At 40.6% G+C, this 22670-nt stretch overlaps 1 protein-coding gene across 1 annotated transcript in view; it reads left to right on the top strand.

The window, feature by feature from the left end:
• Positions 1 to 560: 560 nt before the first annotated feature.
• The window catches only part of fam102aa (family with sequence similarity 102 member Aa), a 35626-nt gene continuing 13516 nt past the window's right edge, over positions 561 to 22670 (top strand). The window contains exons 1-3 of the mRNA XM_039803503.1: positions 561 to 681; positions 772 to 1076; positions 22148 to 22268. Coding sequence (XP_039659437.1) covers positions 934 to 1076; positions 22148 to 22268 — 264 coding nt within the window. The 5' untranslated portion in view covers positions 561 to 681; positions 772 to 933. The remainder of the gene's footprint in view (positions 682 to 771; positions 1077 to 22147; positions 22269 to 22670) is intronic.

Below are 22670 nucleotides of genomic sequence, written 5' to 3'. Positions count from 1 at the left end.
TCAAGCATGAGTATTCAACAAAAGGGCAAATAATATTAATTATTACAGTTCAATTTTACACGTAATTAATTGTACACATTTATTGATTATACAAAGTTTAATCCTTGCTTTGTCAAGCACAGTTTAAATAAATTAGTTCAAATAGCCTACCATTAGGCTACTTTTAAAGTTAAAGTTTTTTTCCCCAAAGAAAAGATGTACGCAAAGAAACAGCATAAACAAACTTTGTTGTTGGATTTGCAAGGATTCTTTCCAACTCTGTTTGCTGCTTGGTTCGTTTTTTAATTTGTAGGCCTAACGTGTTCAATCAGATTTAGGCTAATCCCAGTGGTAGAAGTACAAAGATCATTTACTAAGTAGCAATAAAACATTGTAGAAATACTCTTTTACAAGTCAAAATCGTGCATTCAACATTTACTTAAGCGTAAGTAAAACTACCTCAAAAGTACACTGATTTGATTTAATTTCTACCACTTGTTAGCCTATTTGCTATATGTGGATTTATATAGTTTTTATTCCGAAAGGTGTCAACCGGAAGTTCAATTACGTGCTCTCAGCCAACTTGATACTACTGGCGCAAAGTTCCTCCTCTTGGTACCGAAAGAAACGGACACGAAACGTCTTATTATTCTGTCATTGAACGGCTGCCGACGACAGTCAAAGCACCCGAAATGTCTCCCGGTAAGTCGTTTTTCACTTTTAAACCACACACGTCAACAGTTTCTGTACGTTAATGCACGTTATTAACGGAAATACGGTTTTTGGTTTTAGATTTCTGCGCTGAATCATCTCTGAAGAAGCGGAGCTCGTATGAAAACACAGACTGAAAACATCAACAGTAGTTAGCTGGCGCAATTCATTTAGCTCTAGCTTAGTTTGGAATCTCTCTTGTTAGCTTTAGTCGTGTTTTATGCGAGCGAAGACACCAAAACAATGGCGTTCTTCGTGAAAAAGAAGAAATTCAAGTTCCAGACCCATCTGACGCTGGAGGAGCTGACCGCTGTGCCTTTTGTCAACGGAGTGTTGTTCTGCAAGATGAGGCTGCTGGATGGAGATTTTGTCGCTACTTCTTCCAGGTAAAAAACACCGCAAATCACACGAAAACACCCTCAAACATCACTCCAGTCACGCAGAGCCTCCATTAGAGGCATTTTAAAAGTATTTTGGTAAAATTTCACGTAATTTCTCTCTCTGCCAAAGTCACTTTAACACACTTACTTACAGGAGCTGAAAGTGCATTTATGGAGCTGTGTAGTGGATGTCTTGACTTTTTAAATAAACTTCATATGGAGTTTCTATAATATTCTAATTGGTTCCTACACTTGTTTGTGGCGTGTGTATTGATATGGTAAATATATATTGTGATGTTAGAAAACTTTAATTTCCCCGAGAGGCAATTAGTTGTACAGTACAGGCATATTGACACATAATCCACAACACAAACATTGAACCAGACATCTACAGCACTATTTATCTAACACATCAATATATAAAATACAATAAAGGAATATATTGCACAATGTCATAACTAAATAAAATAAAACCACGGCACATTATCCTACTTCACATCTATTCCCCCAGTCATACCCCTCCCTACACCTTATTTAATTGGGTTATTGCCATAGGAATGAATGAGTTTTTTGCTCGGTTTTGCAGTCACCATACAGGATTTCTTGTTGTAGGCAGTCTATGGTTTCCCCCCATTTAGTACCATAAAATACAAAATTCTTTGCTGTCTCATCATTGTAAAATTTCCCATAAACTCATTGTTATTGCTTTGTTGCACTGAAGTATTTCAGGTACGAACATTATGCCATTTTTTGCAGCTCTGCTCAGAGTGGTTCATGACAGACTGTTATTCTCAAAGTTACATTTAAACGCAGGGTGTTGCCATGTTAAGTGGCCTCTCTGTGTATCTGCACTGGCACCTACTAGACTAAACACAACGCAACCTCTCAAACCAAGCTCACACTGGCCAAATGATATTGGCTACTTAGCTCTAAACCTCCCTCGCTTTTAGCACGTAGTTTCTGGTTAACCGGCACTAGGATCTGATGAACTTGATGATGGCATTGGCTTTTCCCTCATTCATGTCACATAACTCCAGGTTCAGATTCCCTCCCTGGACTCCGATAACATCAACAACTTTCATCTGTTTTTCCCCTTCCCTGTCTTTGATTCACTAGATGAGATTATACGGCGTTAAAAAGTCTCGTCAGATGTCCGTTCCAGTGTTTTTGCACTTGTTTAAGAGTACAGACAGGACACAGTGAGTGTCTGGAGACAGTTTGACCTTTCGTGACCTCATTATGCCAGAGAAAATCCTGCTTAAAGAGTTGCTAGGTTGAGGTAGACTTGAAAACCTGTAACCCAATTTCCCAAATGTAATGGACAGTTTGTGTTACAAGTTGATTGTCATGTTAAGTCGTCAAGATTTTCCTATAAGTGTTAAAAGAGCCTCAGGATTGTCCTACATGAGCTAAATAAGTGAGCAAACATCACAGAAAACTGGTCGTATATATTTTTTTTTAACTCTGGTACTTGTTTATTCTCCTTCTTTTCAAACCCATCATGAAGCACAAAGACTGCTTGGCTGCTCTTTCTTTCGGTTACTCTCTCTTGCAGCATCTGACCTACTAACACAGCAAATCACACAAAAACGCCCTTGAACAGGACTACACACATGCAAAACTTCTTTTAGTGGCATTTTTAAAGTCTTGGTACAATTTTTAATACAATCTGGAAAAGTTGTTTTCCTCTATCAGAGTCACTTTTAATAAACTTACAGGAGCTTAACGTGCCTCTATGGAGCTATTTAGTGAATGTATTTAGTTTACTTTTTATACTTCATGGAGTTTAAAATAATCGGCATGGTTCTTAAACTTGTTTGAGTTTTTTTTTGTGATACTAAACACAGGGATTTGCAGTGACTAAACAGGATTTCTTAAGTTTTAGGTGGTTCTTTTTGGGTTCTCAAAGACTGCCTTGCGCTTCCTCTTACAGTCTGCTCTGCTTAACTAACCTCAACTTGTTAAACAACATGAGGCGTTATATTGTTAGCCGGCTAAGTGTTTTATTGGCAGAGAGTCTCTGCGCTGCTGCTAACCCATTTTTCAGATGAAAGGATGGACCTGATTTTCCAGGACTGGCTTCTGATCTGTTAAGTAAAATATGCCCTACATCCAGGACTTGAGTTGTCTCAGGTTTGTGGTGTAAAAACAGGAGGAAACCCCCCCCCCCCCCTTTTTTTTCCTTCTCTTTTTATCGAGATTTTTCCACACCCTGTTTGTACCTTGTGTTCAAACAGGCCCCTCAAACTTCGAGTCCTCCGAGCTGACTGATCTGTACGTGGGAGAACGCTTTCTCTGTGTCCTCAGTTAAAGCAGATCATCCTCTTTGTATGCACTCAACCTGTGTGTGTTTTTTTTTTTTTTTTTTTTTTTTTTTTTGTGTGTGTGTGTGTGTGTGTGTGTGTGTGTGTGTGTGTGTGTGTGTGTGTGTGTGTGTGTGTGTGTGTGTGTGTGTGTGTGTGTGTGTGTGTTGGAAAGAGGACAAGTAAACACTGACAGATCACGGTCATCTTGATCATGTTTCTTGTCAGCGGATGTTTGCTTTTTCTTACCTTTTTTTTAATCGGGGAGGAAAGGGCAAATTGTGAGTTTTAGTCTCACGAACACCGATAATCTCTCCGCTTTGAGTGAAACCTCGGTGGGCAGAGCCAAAGAACTACACCTTTTGTGGAACAAATGCTTAGCCCTGCAACTAATGTTTATTTTTTTTATTAACAATTCACCTATAGATTATTCTTTTCATGAATTTTTTAGTCCAGAAACAGTCAGAAAGTGAAGTAAGAGAAGCTGGAACCTACAAACGTTTGACGTATTTAACTGATAATTCTGTTTTTTATATCGCTTAATGTTTTTTATATCTTTTCTTAATGCATTTCTGTCTTGTATAAAGCACTATGAATTGCCTTTTTTGTTGTTAACAACACTCATTTTAGCACAATCTGTCGTAAATCGTGGATTTTTGTGCAGAATGTAAAATATGTAGAAGCATCACATATTAGAAGACTTTAACTAGATTCCTTCAGCAGTTTTTGCTAACAGCATGGCTCTAATTTGGATTTGTTGGTCAATCCACCAATTTGGTCCAAAGTGAACTATTAGACGGATTGCTATGAAATTTGTTACAAATGTTCAAAGTGGATGAATCCTACTGACTTTGGTCAACAACTTTTGGATGAGTTGCAAGCACATTGCTCCAAGTGCAGCCTCGCAGAGCTGTAGACTCTCAGGCTGTGTCTCATTCCGCATACTTCCGTCAGTACACTGCTAATGTGCACTGACCACTTACTGCTGTAGTGCCCACTTTCGATGGTTAGTATTGTCCCAAAAGGAACACTTCTATTAAAACACTAACCGGAAATGACAAGCGGTCAGCTCGGCTTGCTGCCTCTCAAAATCTGACAAAAATCTATTAAACTGACCTTTTGTCGATCAAAAAAAACAGACCGATTCAGCAACTGCACGGCCTATTTCTCGCATAAAATGTTTTCCGAAACACTTTTCGCTGAACTATTTTCAGATCGTATTCTGAGCGAGCCGCCATTATGCTCTGTTGTGAAATCCGGGAGAAGCCAGACCCACGTGACGCGTTCGTCCAATCAGCTGCCGTCGACGTCCCTGGTCCCTCCCCTTTCCGCTTTGTAGTCAAGATGGAGCCCGTTTTTAGTGCGCGTAGTGTCCATCGTTCCACGCTGAACTTTATGACCGTTTTTAGGGGGTCATCAGTGGACACCAGTGGTTCTCAAACTTTTTCACATCAAGGACCCCTAAACTGACACAAATTAGACCATGGACCCCCATCTGATAAGACTTTGTCCCAGGGTCCCCTACCTGATGGAATTTTTGCTTTTTAGATGTTTTAGTACAGAAAGTGAATGAAACCCATGAGCAAAATAGCCATAACATCTATCATTGTCTTACTTATGGATGAAAATATAGTGAAAATAAATTATTCCCCTTTTAGTTGGGAACCCCCTGGAACCAATTCAAGGACCCCTGGGGGTCCCCGGACCCCACTTTGAGAACCACTGATCTACACTATATACTTAAAACTAAGTGTTTAAATTGTGCAAGTAGTCGGTTTGAGACACAGCCTCAGTCTTGTTCAATGTTAGCCCTCGTTCTTCATGTTAAACTGAAAAACAGGAAGATACAAACAACAGACCACACACACACACACACACACACACACACACACACACACACACACACACACACACACACACACACACACACACACACACACACACAACCAGTAGTTCGAAGAAATGTTTGTATGGATATCTGCTCCTAACTGCTAACGTGCAAAATCACATGTTCAGTCACAGTTCAGTTTTACTGCATTGTACAAAAGTCTGATTACCTTACTTTAATATAATCGTGCATGTAAGCGTTTGTCCTGCTTTAGTTTATACGTAACATGAAAGTTTATTCTTTTGTCAACATTTGTTACGTTGTGATACACAAATGTTGTTGGTCTTTTGGCTTCGGCCTCTGAAGTTCAGTTCGTGATCCATTGAGATTCTTTTTTTTTTTTTTTTTTTGTTCTTACCTAATAAAATGTTTGTTTGTCAAAGTAAAACTGCAATTTGCTGAGAAATAACAAACTAAAAGCTCCTGTCCTCAGCAGTGAGGACTGCTCTTTTAGAGGTCATTCCCCTCTCTTGAGGTTATATAACAGATTCCCTCCCTCCCTCCCATCTCAGTTATCATCTCTGTGACTGAAAACAAGGCCCTCTCAGAGGAATAGTCGACGGCGCAGGGAGGCTCCCTCCACGGCAGACAGAGATTAGCGTTATGTCACAGATCTGACAAACCCGGTCTTTGTACGGGGGCCTGGCCGGGGCCTCGCCTTGTCGTGGGTCGGGAACAGTGGGGGGAATTAACAGCAAGTTTATGCAGCGGACCAAGCTGCACCACATGAAAACACTCCCTGAGCCCCTGTTCGCTCCAAGTCTGGCTGAAAGCACAGAGGATCACATGCTGTAAATGTGACCGATATGCTGATTTTTGTTTGGCCTGTCTGTTATATGTCATCCACTTGCGATGATGACTGAATTTCAGCTGCTGCTGTGTTTTCCTCATGAGTTTTGGGACCCTGATGGATTCTTAAGCTAGTTCTTTCAGAGAGCATTAGTCGTGCAGCTCCTTAAGAAATAACCACAATATGCAATCAAGCAGAGTTGAGACATTATATCAGGATGTGAAGTAAGGTCAGCAGCAGACTAATGTCAACAACCAGTGTGGAAAGTTTTGCAGAGAAACTAATGTCAGATATCGTGGCGGCTGCTTTTGACTGGCGTAATTCCAACACTATGCTTAGTTTTATATTTACAATGTGCAAAATCAGAAGTGCTCAAGTGTCTTTTAAATGTCTTGTTTTGACCTGCTGTCCAAGCCTCTGAGAAAAGCAGCAAATCCTCAAATTTTGAGATGCAGGAAACTGCGAATATTTGGCATTTTTACTTGATAATTGATTTAAACAATTAATTGTCCGTCCAAATTATTTCAGCCCTTTTTAATGAGCGGTTATATCATGAGCCTTAGTGGGCATTCATGCCGAGAAGAGTCCCGCATTTAAACAATGTGAGGTCCTGTTTTGGAATTCCCAGTTTGACTATCAGAATTTGTGAATTCAAAGACTTAACAGACGGCACAGTGGTTTATAATACTCTGACGCAGGATTTTACAACTCTAAAGTTGAAAACTTTAGAGTTGTACTCAGCCTTATTGCCCAACAATACAACTACATGGCGAAAATCTGATTGTTTGTCATGCATTTGAAGGGACAAACTTAAAGTTTTGGTACAAAATATTGACTGATATCGAGACTGAAAAATAGACACCAATTAATACACAGTTGTCTAAGTGATTTAACAAGAAAACACTGCGGTGCATTTATGACAATTGGAGACAGCAAACAATTTGTATAAAGAAACAAAAAATGACTAAAATATTATGTAATTCTACTTAATACTTCATTAAAATGTTAAAAATGTAAGTATTTAAGTGCAAACTTTTCTTTCTGCCTTCATGTAACAATACCAAACATTTATGTGCACTCAGTTTCCAGAAACAACACCCTGCAAAACACTTTCAAAAGATTTTATAATGAAAAACATACAAAATCTCACTTGAACTATACATGAACTATTTTTTTGTATCAGCACTGACTTTTTTTAAATGCTTTGAAATGCAATATAAAATATATTTAAGGTTTATATAAAATATGTTACGGTTTCTTTCTCTTGTTTGTGGCACTTTGCACTGAGAAAACAGATAACGGGTGAAAATTACACAAATTCAATTTTACTCTACAAGTAAAGATATCCAAAAATGTATCATTTTAAAACTGGTGTGGGATTCCAAGGAGTGGTATAAGCTTGCAGCTTTACAGTTTATGCGGCCAAATTGTCTTCACTTAGCCTAGAAATCTAGACGCACCCTAGCGGCAGCAAATGTAATTTGCAGCCAGGGTCAGTCTAGCAACTCTCCGTTGGCTTGCGAGCTGGAAAAAAGAAATTCTGGTCAGGCCAATCACATCGTGTATAGAGTCGGTGGGCAGGCTTAACATAAGGACGGCAGAGTTGCGACGGTTCCGCGTGAATTCCCTGCTACTTGAAAACAAAGAAGATGGCTGCTGCTGCTGGCGAACAGCGGTCTTTCGAATCGGCTTTAGCCGCGAGTCTGGAAGACTTGGAGTTAAGCACTGAAGTCATTCTTAAAAAAAGGAAGATGTGTTCGGAGTTTTGCCAACCGGATACAGCAAAAGTTTAAACTGTCAACTAGCGTTGCTCTGGTTGGCTATGAGTGCAGAGGGAATTTGAAAGACAATCGTTTATCCCGCCCCTCGGATTGAGCCCTGCCAATGGGGAGTTCCCAGACCCAACATCTTGATGTGGGTCTTTCTTGTCAGGCTAGTCTTCACTCTGTGCAGCTTTAGAAACCATATGGTCTCCATCCTGATTTTTGGCAGAAAAACATTCAGTTTCAGAGTTCAGGCTTTATCAGCCATCTCTCGTATTTCATTTGAAGAAATTTTAGACATTTAGCCTGTCTTTGTATCTACAGTATACTGTTCCTGACATTTTCAGAGCACCACCAATGCATGAAGCCAACTGTAAAGAGTGTGAAGACAACCACAACAACCTTATTCATAGAATAGAATAGAGTCGACCGAAGAAGATAAAAGAAAAACAGTAATGTTTGTGCAGTTAGAGGCCAAGACACCTGACAGTAGGGTGTGATGGAGCACCGAGTGTTCAGGTGAAGGCAGAAAAGAAGTAAAGTCTTAGTGAAACACGGAGCTTTGAGAGGCTGCAACGAGCGTTTCTGATGTGGCAACATGGACAGATTGGGTTAATTTCCTGTTCAGATACTGATTTAACCTCAGCAGTGCAGGGACACATCACACACACATACGTACGCACGCACACGCCATGTTTAGTAAGATGCTTTAACCACACACTCCTACAGATGCATCATGTTACAGGGTCCAATGAGGGGTTAGTTTCCACAAAGTTAAACAATACAGTGAAGTCCAAAGTTTGAGTGCACTGACAACGTCTGTTTCTGTATAACTGACATGAACCATAACCATGAATACAAAAAGATTACATAACATGCCAGGTTGTAAAACACTGACATTTCCCTTTTAATATTACTTATAATTCTGTGCATTGCTACTTGGAGAGCTTCTTTATTTGGTCATTTGGTTTTATTTGCATTTAAGTGTAAACTGACACTGATTCTGACACCGTACTTGTCCAGTGTCATGTCACGTCGTTGCTCACAGGTCGCGTATCTCTTAGGACCATTCAAAGTACGAGGAATATTTGGGTGGAGTTGGCAGAGCTTCCTGGCTGTCTGTTTGTCAGGTGCTATCCAGCACTTGACTGGTTTGAATTGTTGTAAATGGCCTTGTTGAAGTTTTTAAGTGATTCTTATTCTTTGTGTTCTCATTGATTTCTTGTTTCTCTAAATTTGTCCCAGACATTCAGACCTCTATTTTTCAATTCATTACATATTTATGGCATTTTTCTTTGCATTTCTTTTATAGTACAACCGTAAGAGAGACAAGAAGCATTGATAGAGAGGGGGTGATGACATGTAACAAAGAGCTCCTGCAATAAGAGTTCAATGGCCAGGCTATAGCATGCACCAGATGCACCACAACATAAGAAGTAGTTAAGCTACAGTAGCACGTATGTGAGATTTAATGCTGCTTTTCTGGAGCCACCTGTTTACCTGCTTTCTCACGTCTGTGCAACCCTGTGGGTGGCTGCTTTCACTGTTTTAAGTGCCACGCTCTCATGGGATCTGCTATGAACTAACCTAATTCTTCTCAGCAATGTGGAAGAATCACGGTTCCCCTGTGGTGGCGATGGCACAGAACACCAGTAGTCATTAACCTCAGGTATTGATGGTGATGTAATAGCTTTGTTTACCTCCCTAGTGTCTCCATAATGGGCTGTGATGGACAAACAAGCCTGTTTAAAATAATGTCTTAAAAAATACGGACACATTTCTCAACTTTTTCCAAATTACTAATACAATAAGTCATTTAATCACTTATTCAGTCGACAGAAAATGAATCTGCACTTTTTTTTATAACCAGTTAATCTTCATCAAGTAATGACAAAAATATCTAGTTCCGAATTCTCGGATGTTGAGTTTTCTCACTATAAATGATTTATCTTTGGGTTTTCGGCTTTTGGTCACAGAAAGAACATTTGATATTCAATATTGAAAGTAGAAAATAACAACAAAACGAAGAAGAAAGCATTTTATGCACTTATACCTGTTGGATGGACTAAGAATCAACCAATTAAAATGTAGAAATGTGTTTGTATTGTATATTGTAAATAATGTGGCTCGGGAAAGGGAAGTTTGGGGTCCCCTGCTGGAGCTGCTGCCCCCGCAACCCGACCCTGGATAAGCGGATGACGATGGGTGGATGGGTGGATGGGTGGGTGGGTGGGTTTGTATCGTGGGTTGAAAGATTTTAGGAACATGTCCCGTGTAAAAAAGCCATGAGTGAAGCAGCCAGGGAGTTGAGTGGAAACACAAGCAGGAAGTCATCCCTGGAACACCTCTGTTTTTAGGGTTTTATCAGTCAAGATGTACCTGCAGTGCTTTTGTGCTCACGAGTGTTACAGTTAGAGAAAGTGACGCTTTTGTCACCTGGTTGGACATTTGGCCTGTGAGAGAACGGAAGAGACAGAGAGTAAGGGAAGGAAGAAATTTGTGAGGAGAGTTAGAAATTGACTGGGACGAGCGGCTTCTCAACAGCTGTTTCCTGTTTTCATCTCACTTTTCCAGCCGTTAGCGTTTTGGTGGGATGTGAAGGGAGGTGTGCGTGTGTGTGTTTGGGGTGCGGGGGTGATTCGAACATTATTCCTCTGGTATCTGGCCAGGTAATCAAAATTTCTCTTCCTCCACATAGGGGAATTCCTGTGAAATTGATTGTTAGAGCTTCTTTCTCTAAGTTTGACCTTTTGTTTCTTACTCTTTTCATTTAGTTTTTGTGTTGTTGTTTTTTTTACACAAAGTAAAAATTGTAATCCTGTGACGTAATTTAATTTACTGAAATAAATGAGTCATTGTCATAAAGGCACAGTTCTTATAAATAATTGATAACTTAGATTGCAGCACTTTAACTTTAAAACAGCTCCATGATCACAGAGGCCAGACTGTGGTGTGGGCTATCTCGTATTCTTGTTGGCAAGTAATCACCTAGTCAGTATGGATAAGTACATGATTACAAAGTACATGTTCAGCATAGGAAAGTCTTACAATGTAAGGGCAAAATAGCAATAAACAAGTAGAAAAATACATACAAAACATCTTTAAACCTCTCAATCTTTAGGTTTAAAATATAATGCCAACTACCTTTTGAAGCTCCTTTTTAAAAAACAAACAAAAAAAAAACAACTGGATCCTACATTTCCCATAATGTAATGCAACCTACAAGCATCTTTATTTATACTCAGTACCCCCCCGTCCCTGTCCCCAGCTCATCACTCTAATTCCACACCTTCAACACTTGTAGTCTCCAAGTCCAAAGTTGACAAAGCTCGTCCAGAGCCACAGAAACAACATTGTAGAACTATTTTCACAGGTTCTATAGTAATCACTGTGACAAGTTAACTGACTATTCATGTGAAAAGTTTATAAATTCAGATTATTCCTTAAAAGTTACACAGGTATAAGGGTGAAGGGTCCCACGTGTTGTTGTTTTATTGGTGGCTAATTTAACACTTAGCCAAAGACAACTGTTGGAAATGAGCCTTTTGGCAGCGCTGTTGATCAATATGCAAATAAAATACTGAGGGAACATGTAAGGGACAGGATTGGGGACATATCCAGGGTCTCTTCAACAGATGGTTGTTTAAAGGTCGTTAGTGTCAGCGAGGAACGGCCCTGTGACCTTTTTGAGTACAGGAACATGGTCTGTTACTCCTCGCCCCTCCTTGGTCGTCCTTACGTCACCGTCCCCTCTGCAGGATCTGTCTGCTTCCTCAGCACTCTGCTCTCTGCACTGTTTATCTGAGCCCTCTATGCGACCTGACCCGGCCGCGCTGCTGTTTGTATTTCTGCAAACGGCCGGGGCCCCCAGGAGCCACGCAGCCGGGATGGGAGATAAGGATCCCATACTGCTGCATTACTGACATGTTGAGTCATCACATGCTGGGGTCCTGTGGGGGGGGGGGGCAGCTCAAATCAGGGTCTTCATGTTTACATTTCAGGATTTCTGACGACTTTAGGTGTGGAATCACAACGTTACTTTGTCTTCTTCAGTCCAAATTGTATGGGTTAAGTTTTCCTTGTTGTTGCATTTGTTGTGTTGGCATCATTTAGGTTCAGTGTTGTTACATAACTAGCCAACCAAGACTTTTAAACACAAGTAACATGGGGTCAGAAACAGCTCGCTTACTGGACTTTTAATAACCTGTCGTCCTGCCAGATTGCAGATTTTTGGCAGCAGGGAAAAGGTCAAAACAAATCTGATTCCAGTTCCTGTAACTTAAGCTCAGCATGATATATTTCACTTTATTTTATTATGTAAGGTTTTCCAAGGAGCAGGACAGCTGCTTAGTAGAAATAAATTTCCTTGTTACAAAAACAAGCAAAAAAGCAGTCCATCCTCATTTTCCTCTTTAAAAGTATGTAAAGTTTATCAATTTGACTCCTAACTAGGAAAGCCTCACTAGCTATGTTTCCATCTACACATTTTTATACGGCTTATGCGATAAACACGGATGGAAACATTTGCCGTATAAATAACGAATTGCGATTAAGTTTGGTTGGAACCAGAGGGCCATGGCTTATCTGGGTCAAGGGACGGGCCAATACAATTACACAACAGGTCAAATCCGAAAATGCTTCAACATAAGGGTTTCTGTGAAGTGTCTCTAAACCAAGATCTCCCAGAACAGTTTGGAGCGCTCTCGTTCCCACGCCACAAGCCGCCTCCGTTGTTGTCGGGCATTTACGTTCATCTGCATCATCATAGCAATGTGTTGATAATATTGTTGTTTTGATATTATAGCTTGATATGTCGCTATAAGCTGGCACATAAGCACTATTACAACTTGTGCAATATTACTAATTTGTAGGTAGATGGCGCAATCCATTTTGTCTGGCAAAACTTTGTTCGTAAATGTCAGCTAGAATGCTGTGCAATTCAGTGCGAAAATGAATGGAACCACCATAAAATGTCTCAAATCAATTCAATATACCAATCTGAGCACAAAACAGCATGTGACGTCATTATGCACAGGTTTTTATTCTCTTTAAACATCCCATGACATGGTGCTCTTTGGATGCTTTCATATAGACCGTAGTGGTCCCCTAATACTGTATCTGAAGTCTCTTTCCCCAAATTCAGCCATGGTGCAGAATTACAGCCACTAGAGCCAGTCCCACAATGAGCTTTCCTTAGGATGTGCCATTTTTGTGTCTCTAGCTATTGAGGAGAAGAGAGGGGGGGGCAAGGTGGAGGGTGGGGGTGTGGCCTTGACCAACTGCCACTTTTCTCGTTTGAAAGCCATGATGTCTCTCTCTCTCTCATGGGTTGGCCAAATTCTCTGGGCGGGCAAAGCAGAGAAAGGGGAGGTAACCTTGCTTGTTATGACCTCATAACAAGCAAGATTCCAGATCGGCTCATCTGAGCTTTCATTTTCTCAAAGGCAGAGCAGGATACCCAGGGCTCGGTTTACACCTATCACCATTTCAAGCCAATTGGGGACCATAGGCAGGCTGGGGAACTTATATTAATGTTAAAAAACCTCATAAAGTGAAATTGTCATGCCATGGGACCTTTAAAGCTGTTGGATGGAAACACACTTTCACCGGCTTTGTTCACAGGAGTTGTTTTTACCGAACTTCAGATAATTCGATTGACAAGTGGATGGAAACTTAGTGACTGAGGTCAATATTTGTGTTCATGTCAAGATGGGCTCTAACAACAGAGTTACAGACTAACAACAAGGAACAAGTAACACAAAACATCTCACAAAATCACATTTAAACAGCGAGTATCGACTCTAGAGGCATAATGAGAGACACAAAGTGTCTCCCCTGTGCTTTCTGACCACGGTGGGAAATCTGTAGCAGGAAAAGTTAACCCTCTCCTTGATTTCATGTTGTCTATGTAGGAGAACCAGGAAATGAGTCGGGGGAAAATGCCACGGCCAAGCGGACCAATCACAGTTTTTGTAGTCTGCGTGGCTGCGACGTGTACTTACATTTCTTTTGAGAGGTGCGCGTAAGGCTACGCCGTAGGGTCCGTATCTCCACATACCTACGTACATACCCATGGCGTCGATTTAACGCAGAAGCATAAATTGGCCTTAAGAATCATATAAAGTTCACAACTTAGAAACGACCTAAAAAGCCAGCTTAAAGATGACCAAAGAGCTTTCTGAAACCCTAAGTAAGGCTATAAAACTGATATAAATCATTGGTGGCCAGAGGAGAAAGCAAAGAGTTTCTGAAGCAGGATATTAGGGCTGTGTATTGGCAACAATCTGGCGATACGATACACGGGTCACGATTCAATATATTGCAATATATTTCGATACTGTGTGTAAGGCGATATATTGGGATTTTTTTTTAAATATAATTTTAGAAAAACTAATATTTAAAAAAAGACATGATGTGCATTAAAGTCAAAGTAGTTTACTTTAGGTAAACAATTCAGTACACAGAAAATCAAACTGCCAGTTTGGGATTGTGGTTCACAGGTTCTTGGTGAGCTCATTTTTATATGCTCAAGTAGGCCAAAGTTCAGCCATAGCTACATTGTTAGCTTCTAGCAAAAAGTCAGGCACTGTTAGGCAAGGACACTAGTGGTGCATCTCAGCATAGTCATCTAGCAGTAGGGGGTTTAAACACAACATAAACGTGACCCACTGTCTTACGTGAATATTTTTGAATATGACATTTTTCTCACACCCCTATAGGATATACCAACTTTTTTTAAATGTATGTGCTGAAGTTTCTTTGTTTGTAAACTGAAGACTCATGTCTTCTACTTCATATCTTGGGTGTCTTTGTGGCGTCGCAGTTACGTGGCATACCATAATACCTAAGTTTTGGGTACCATTGTTGCATGTCATACCTCCTTCTCTTCTATGTTTCCTGTAAATAATCTTAAAAACTACTTTATATTCTTTCTTTCTCTTCCCAATAAAAACCTAGTCCCCCATTTCCTCCACTTCCTCCTCTGTTTGCTTCTCTGAGGTTTTTGAGTTAATACATCCTCTCTTCCTCTGCTTTCCTACTACTTCCCTAATCTACTCTGGATATACTAATATAGTCAAAGGAACATTTTGTTCCATCTCTTGTTGGCTTTATCTGCCTTTGACTGTCCTTCTTTTAATTTGCGTGTAATTGTTGATGATGTAGGAATTTGAGCCTACATTAGAATACATTAAGTTTCGGGGGGAAAGTCTGCTGGCAGTCTTCTGTCTTTTTATGATCTCTGTTCTTGGTTTGAGGTTCTGAGGCCGAGCTCACTTTTGGATGCCGTCTCTTTTAAATACAGAACACAGCGTCTCTCTCTCTTTTCATGAACATTTAGTAGTGACAATGAATTAAATATAGGTGGTGGTACCGATGTTGTAGAAGTCCTGAGCTGCCACTCCTCCATCTTTAGGATGATGTGTGTGTGTGTGTGTGTTTGTGTGTGGGGAAACATCAGACTTTGCTCTATTTTCAGCTGTCGGAAATTACGTTTTGGGTGAGGCAGTTTTCTGTTTGAAACGCACTAATTTAGTTCAACATGATGAAAGTTTTGCCCACGGGACAAATGCACGGAAGAGCACACGCACAATGACGGCCCTTGTATTCGTTTTTCTTTGCTGGCGTTATCATGTCTGCCCTCAGTCCTCTGTTGATGTGAGCTCTCTTCAGCTGGAGTGAGAGCAGCTCCAGTATCTGTCTACTGTCTGTGCACCAAATTCTTTGCATCAAAGCTTTGTTTAATCCACATAACTATATACAGCCCACTGTGTATCGGACGGATGATTATTACTGTCGCACAACGTACTTACGAGCTGTGGACAGGTGACGTGAAGAAGAAGAAGGTTGCAAATGTAGGGAAGAAAGTAGCCAGAAGAGAATCGACAGGCCAGAGAAAATGAAAGAAAGTCCAAAGTTTGGGATCATTTCAAGCTCTGTACAGTGTGTCTTTTGTTAAACCGACCTAGCTTACCACAGTAGCATGACGTCAATGCCTCAGCATCTCTGCAGAAACCTGACTAAGACCTGTCTTATTTTTCTGTATATTTATTATAGCTCTTTAGTAAAGCAATATCCTTTCTTATCTGATAACTCAATTAATTGATGGAATAATTGGTAGAATACTCGACCAATGAAATCATTGATAGCTGCAGCCCTAATCCCCACTTGGTCTTGACTGATTAAGCTACTTGCCTCCACTTTTCCCAACCTGTAAAAAAAAACAGAGGTTTCTTTATTTTCTGGCTTTTCAACATGCTGATTTGATTACTTGCTAAATGCATTGGAAAATTGACGTACACAGTGTTACCTCCTGAGCTGAATCAGAATTGTGTCTTCAGGTCAATTAAAGGTCCCATGACATGGTGCTCTTTGGATGCTTTTATATAGGCCTTAGTGGTCCCCTAATACTGTATCTGAAGTCTCTTTCCCGAAATTCAGCCTTGGTGCAGAATTACAGCCACTAGAGCCAGTCCCACAATGAGCTTTCCTTAGGATGTGCCATTTCTGTGTCTGTAGCTACTGAGGAGGCGAGTGAGTGGGGGGGGGGGGCAAGGTGGAGGGTGGGGGTGTGTCCTTGACCAACTGCCACTTTGCTCGTTTGAAAGCTTTCATTTTCTCAAAGGCAGAGCAGGATACCCAGGGCTCGGTTTACACCTATCACCATTTCTAGCCACTGGGGGACCATAGGCAGGCTGGGGGAGCGCATATTAATGTTAAAAAAACTCATAAAGTGACATTTTCATGCCATGGGACCTTTTAAGTTACTAGATGACAGTGTAAACAATTAGCCTGGCTCTACCCTCCTCAATTTTCATTTTCCTTCAGTACGTGGTCTGGGTTTGCGCTACATTCGCGGGTTTTCTCCGGCCAAATCTTTACCTGTCCAATCAGCGAACAGAGGGAGTGGCTGGGAACAATGACGTTGAGGTTGTGCGCTAGTTTGAGTTGTAGTTCCGTAATGGCGGCGGAGAAAGATGCAAGCGAAGCCATTCGGTCCGTTGTGGCAACGCTGCCGAATATCCAGAAGTTAAAGCCAGAGTAAGAACAATCTTTGCTGAGTTGTGTTGGTGGCCATAATGTTGTGGCCCTCCTCCCCACGGGGTTCGGGAAAAGTTAGATTTTCCAGCTCGCTCGGTTAGTGGTGAAGGAGTTGGCTAAGGCTAGCGATGCTAAGCCGATAGTTGTTGTTGACATACGTCACGACCAAATGTTAGCGGTTGGTTAAGGCAGATCCAGAGTGGCTCTCAGATCCTTCAAGGAAGTTAACGCTTGTCAATGGAGAGAGGCCAGACTCTCTGTACAAATGAAATGTACCAGAGTCTGGTAGGACCAGGCTAGTAAACAATTCCCTCATTTGTTACATTTCAGTTTTGCTGTGTAAAATAGAGGCACTCCTTTCTCTTTTTTCTCTTTTTTTCATTTAAAGTCAGTGTTATGAGTGTCGTAATGTTTCTGTGGTGTTGGGTGTAACCAGACAAATTCTGATTTCAGTGCTCATAAAAGCGTGTAGGCTTCATGACTCTGGATCTGATATAGTATTGGATATTAATCTAGTTTAGATCAGAACTGAAACAACAAGACCTCATGTAGCTCTTTGTTTTTGACAAAAAAAAAAACTTGCAAGATGCAAGTGTAATGTGAAAGGCAAAAGTCAGAGTTTGGATAATCAGCCAGAAAACGCTCTGTTAATGCCTTCACTGACAGATTCCTGTTAAATGTTACTACACTCCCAGCCTCCTCCTGCCCAAACGGTAAAACACATGAGAACAAAAAGAGTGAACAGAAGAGGCACAAAGGTTGCAGGTGAGCTTAAAAACAAACGGTGGAGGTCCTTTTTAAAAACGTCTGAGGCTGAAAGAGAGAGTGTCGGTGTGTAAGCGTGTCCTCCTCCTCTGAGCTGCTGGCAGAGAGTGTGAGGTTTCCATGGAGCCTGAACAAAGCCATCTGGACTGAGGAATGTTGTTGGGAACGCTCCCCGTTACACACTGGAGAACCAATGGTGTGGGGGTCCTGATGAGAGAGAGAGAGAGAGAGAGAGAGAGAGAGAGAGAGAGAGATTTTGTGTTTCTACTCTTCTGAGAACCTCTCGTGTTTCCAGGGAAGATGCATGAAGAAAAATCCTTATTTTCACCTCTCTTCACTTTTTCAAAGAGTGGGTTGAGGATTAGAAGTTTAACATGTTATGTGGTTTAGTTTTTGGTGTTTTTAATCTCATTCTTGTGAATTTTACCAGTGCTTTACTTGCATGTGCCACAATTTTTGTTTAAGCACGTCCAGACCTTTTAATTCATGTTGTTTGTCTTCTAATATTCATCCATCTAGTCTATCTTAAAGAGGACATGGGAAATTTTCTTGTAAACAAACAAAAGTTATGTTTACATTCAGTGGAAAATACATCGTGTGTGTTTTGAATCCAGCTTACATCTATGTTTACTATCTGAGCTCGCAGTCTTCTTCTTTATCATGAATTTTTAGCTTGGCTGGTGCATTGCAGCATATTTTTGGCATCTACCGTAACATGGGAATAGGGGGAAGAGTGTGACACCATTGGTAGGACATGCAATAGTTTGCATGCATGTGCGTCCTCATGTCCATAAAGTTGGGATACAAAAACAAGTAACTGTATTCCTTCTGTAATTCTTAAAGTTACAGAAAACATGACTTAATTAAACACACAACGGACCTGCCCCCACGGCTAAAATAAATCCTAGAGGAAACCCTGCTCCCTGATAGAAACCTCACAGCATTTTTAGTCTGAGCTCAATTATGTGAAGACAATGAAATACTGTGATTTATATATGTACAAAAGATGGTTTTATGTCTGAGAAGCGTTATTATGGATCCCACGTAACTTCTAGGCAAGTCCCGCCCTACGAAGCAGCTTGGTTGGTTGGGGTTAGGCATTGACCTTGAGTGGTTAAGGTTAGGATAGCCGATTGGTCAGCCGATAGGACCCAGGGGTGTTGGACCGGGGGGAAAAAGGGGACTGAGTACCCAGGGCCCTCATGTGAGGAGGGCCCAAAAAGATGCTAGAATGAAGAGCTGTGGATGCGGGTAGGGGCCCATAGAAAATGCCTTTCTACAGGGCCCAGACCAAGTGCTACACCCCTGATAGGACCTGAACAAATCGGGTTACGTTACCTTGCGTAAGCATGGATGCCTGGCCAATAGTAGTGTGTGAATGCTATTGAAGGGCGGGTCTTGCCTAGAAGTTGCGTGGGTTCCATAATAACGCTTCTCAGACATAAAACCATCTTTTGTACATATATAAATCACAGTATTTCATTGTCTTCACATAATTGAGCTCAGACTAAAAATGCTGTGAGGTATCAGGGAGCAGGGTTTCCTCTAGGATTTATTTTAGCCGTGGGGGCAGGTGTTTTTGTGTTTGTTTGTGCCTCAGTGTGAGCTTTGGTTAACATGTTTGTCATTGTTGTATTTGCGTGGACACATGTATGTGTAAGACAATTTTAATAAATATATTGTTTGAAAAGTGGTTAAAGGCAGAGATAGAATAGAAGTGGTAGAAATCGCACAGCGCATAGTGGAGCGATGGATAATGGTGAAATGGTGGGGGGAGGGGAGTTTGAGGAGCAGCTGCTGCTAGTTACCCTATTGTGTGTGTGTGTGTGTGTGTGTGTGTGTGTGTGTGTGTGTGTGTGTGTGTGTAATTTGCACATTCTGTCTCACACAATAACTCAAACTGCCTCATGTACATTGATTAGCATGAATCCAAACGACTGAAATTAAACGTAATAAAATAGAATTCAATTCAAACAGAACATTTGAATAATCCATTAGTCGAGTAATCAACTAATTATGTCAGCTCTTTTGTTTGTGTCAAATTGTGCCAATTTATTCCGTTCTCCTGGCAACAGGACTTAACAACGACTCGATCAGCTGATTGAGTCGACTTCTCCAACACTTTGTTCCAGATCCTGATATCTCAACAACTTTATGCCAGATTGCCATTGATTCCCTGTGTATATTAATGATCCCTAGAGAATACATCCAAATGTTTTTGCTGATCCCATGACGTTGCCGCTAACACCATCAGGCTAAGATGTCTATTTGTACACAGGAAATACTAATGAATGGAGTGCTCACTACTACGCGTTTACATTAAGTACATTATTCCTGTTAACATTAAAGTATTCATTTAGCTCCAATCTCCACTCTGGCCGGAGTTTTTAGAAAGACTCGTTTTCAGAGGCGAATTCTCCGTTTGCGTGTAAACGAAAGGTACAAACGAAGGGAAATGTCTCCGTTTGTAAAATTAACCATGTATGTGGTCTAACAGGGTCTATGACAAAAGAAACTTGAAACTCGAAAGTTTACATTATCAAAATGTACATGATCAAGAATATCAAGGCTGTACTCGTATTTACTTGATGTTTCTGAAGTAGCTTCAATAGAAACCGCTCATCAGTACCAGTATTTCTCTTTCACCTTTTGATGTGAAATACAGTCCCACCCCAGCACGAAGCACTGTGTCTGTGATTTATATGTTGGAATCAAGAAAGCCTCATGTGACTCCAGGAACATTTGGCCATTCAGTTGATCTACTTCTTCTCAGCATGCGTTGGACAGAATCCAATGAACGTTTCTAAATGAGCGGTTTGCCATTTTAAGAGATGAACACAGCTTCTTTTTTTTTTGTTGCTTTCATTTGTGATTGACAGGCCAATCACACAAATGATGATGCTCTTTGCTGGGATGGTATTTAACTGAAATGTTTTGGTTGACAGAATGATAGTTGCTCACAGAACAGGGTAGATTCTCATAACTTAGAAATAATGAAGACCTGCATGTAAGGATTTCCCCCCCATAATTGGTATGTAGCATTTTGAGTACAACTTCAAACATCTTGACTTTATTTTAAATTTCTTTGGACGTCTCCCTGTTTTAGCACCAGAGACGTTCATATTTAACTACAAATAACACCGTAGAATTACTCCTGCTCACTGTGCTCCGCTGCTCTGTGGATGGCAGCTTCCACCACTTTGGTCAAGACTGAAATATCTCAAGAAGTATCGAGTCAATTGCCATTCAGTTTGGTACAAACACCAATAATTCCCAGAGCATAAATTCCAATGTCTTTTGACTTTTCCTCTGACTTTTGACATTTGTGATTTTGAAATGTCAGCATCCAGATGAATTGTAATAACTATGATCCCTTAACTTACTAAAGACATCCCAGCCTCAGACTAAGATGGTGAACATGGTCAACATTTGGCATGCTTAATGTTAGTGAAAGCATGTTAGTGCTGATGTTAGCCTTTAGCTGAAAACACTTCCTCACAGTGCTGCTGGCGAACATAGTTTCATCTCTAAACAAACAGGAGTGTTGTCTAATTTTACAGACGACATGTTGGGCTGCAGAAATTTGGATGGGAATCTTGATTTGGCAGCACATCAAATGTCACAAGTGATATATTAAACAAACAAGGATGTCTCACACATCTACATTCCAAAAGAAAAATCTCTGGTCCCATGAGCTTTTGTTTTTAGAAACAAACCAATCTGTTTTTACACCTTCTGCTTTGTTCCCACCCGTTAGCCAGGATGTATGGATACTTAAAGGTTTTCCACTTGCATTTTCTGACCAGATAAACTGTTTTTACAGAAGTCGTTTGACCATTGTACACTGTTTCCTTGACAGGTTTTCTTGTCAGTTAAACAGGAGGGAAAATCTTGAGAGACAAACCAGGTTATACGTTAAAGACTTTCTTGTTGAGAAAATGTCACCAGTTCACCATCCTCAAAATGCTGCATTTACCCACAAAATCAGTAAAAGAAACCGCTGAGTTTCAAAAATGAAAAACTGTAATCAGTGTCAGAAGCCATGGGAATCCGCTCTGTAATTCAGTTAGTTTTGGAAAAACTTTCTCACAACATGTTTTCTCAGTGTTGCTCTGTTCCTCAGTGGACACACTGGTCATGAAGCTGTGAGAACGGGATGACATAACTGGGAGGAAAAAAATATCGGTTGTTCTAAAGTCAGAGAACACAACGAATCAAAATTATGAGTTGCCAAGTCTTGAGAACATTTGACTTTGACCTAAATGTCAGGAAAATAGCCGTGGTCTACACATAAATACACACTTTAGGTTGCTGCCATTTTACATAAGATGTCTTGTCTTTGTTATATTTATTGCCTCGGCAAAGAGAAAAATGAATCAAACTATCATTAAGCAAAGTCTGCAACTCAAGAAGCGAGGAGTAAGCAGGAATAGAAAGGCATTTCAAAATGAATAATTCGTTGGATGCACAAGAATACAGAATACCAAAGATATTTATGTGGTCCTGCTGTTCCTTTTTTCTCCTTACAGACAGGAGGTTCGAGAGAACTGCGTTCGCTGGAGGAAGAGGTTCACCTTTGTGTCTAAAATGAGCGCCAATCCCCACACCGGCGTCCTGGATCCTTCAGTCTGCAGGGTGTCCGTTAGGAAGGTAAGACTCTCAGAAGTGCCCTCAAGTTAAAGCAAGATCAATACAGTGTCTTTCAATCTTTGGGATTTGAACTGAAATAATAGAAATCTACAATCCTGTTGAGTCAGAACATACAGTGATGTGGCTGTAGACCTGTTTTACTTGAGTGCCGTCATTATTTGCTGTTGTGAAGGATGCGATAGTTATAAATGATATTATTTACCCATCCATCGTCGTTAGTAAAAAAAAAAAAAGAAAAGAAAAGGGAAATACTTTTGGCCCCAGAAGAGGAAGAATAAAAATATTAAAACTTCCATTTAGTCAATGTCCCCACAGTGTTGCATGACCGGGGAGAATACTGTTGGAACTTGGATTTTTGAATTTGTTGTGCAGAAAAGCATAAATGACCCTCGATCATTATTG

Source organism: Perca fluviatilis, chromosome 6, assembly GCF_010015445.1.
Source record: "Perca fluviatilis chromosome 6, GENO_Pfluv_1.0, whole genome shotgun sequence".
In the NCBI taxonomy this organism is placed as follows: Eukaryota; Metazoa; Chordata; class Actinopteri; order Perciformes; family Percidae; genus Perca; species Perca fluviatilis.
This window is presented reverse-complemented; position numbering and strand designations above follow the sequence as displayed.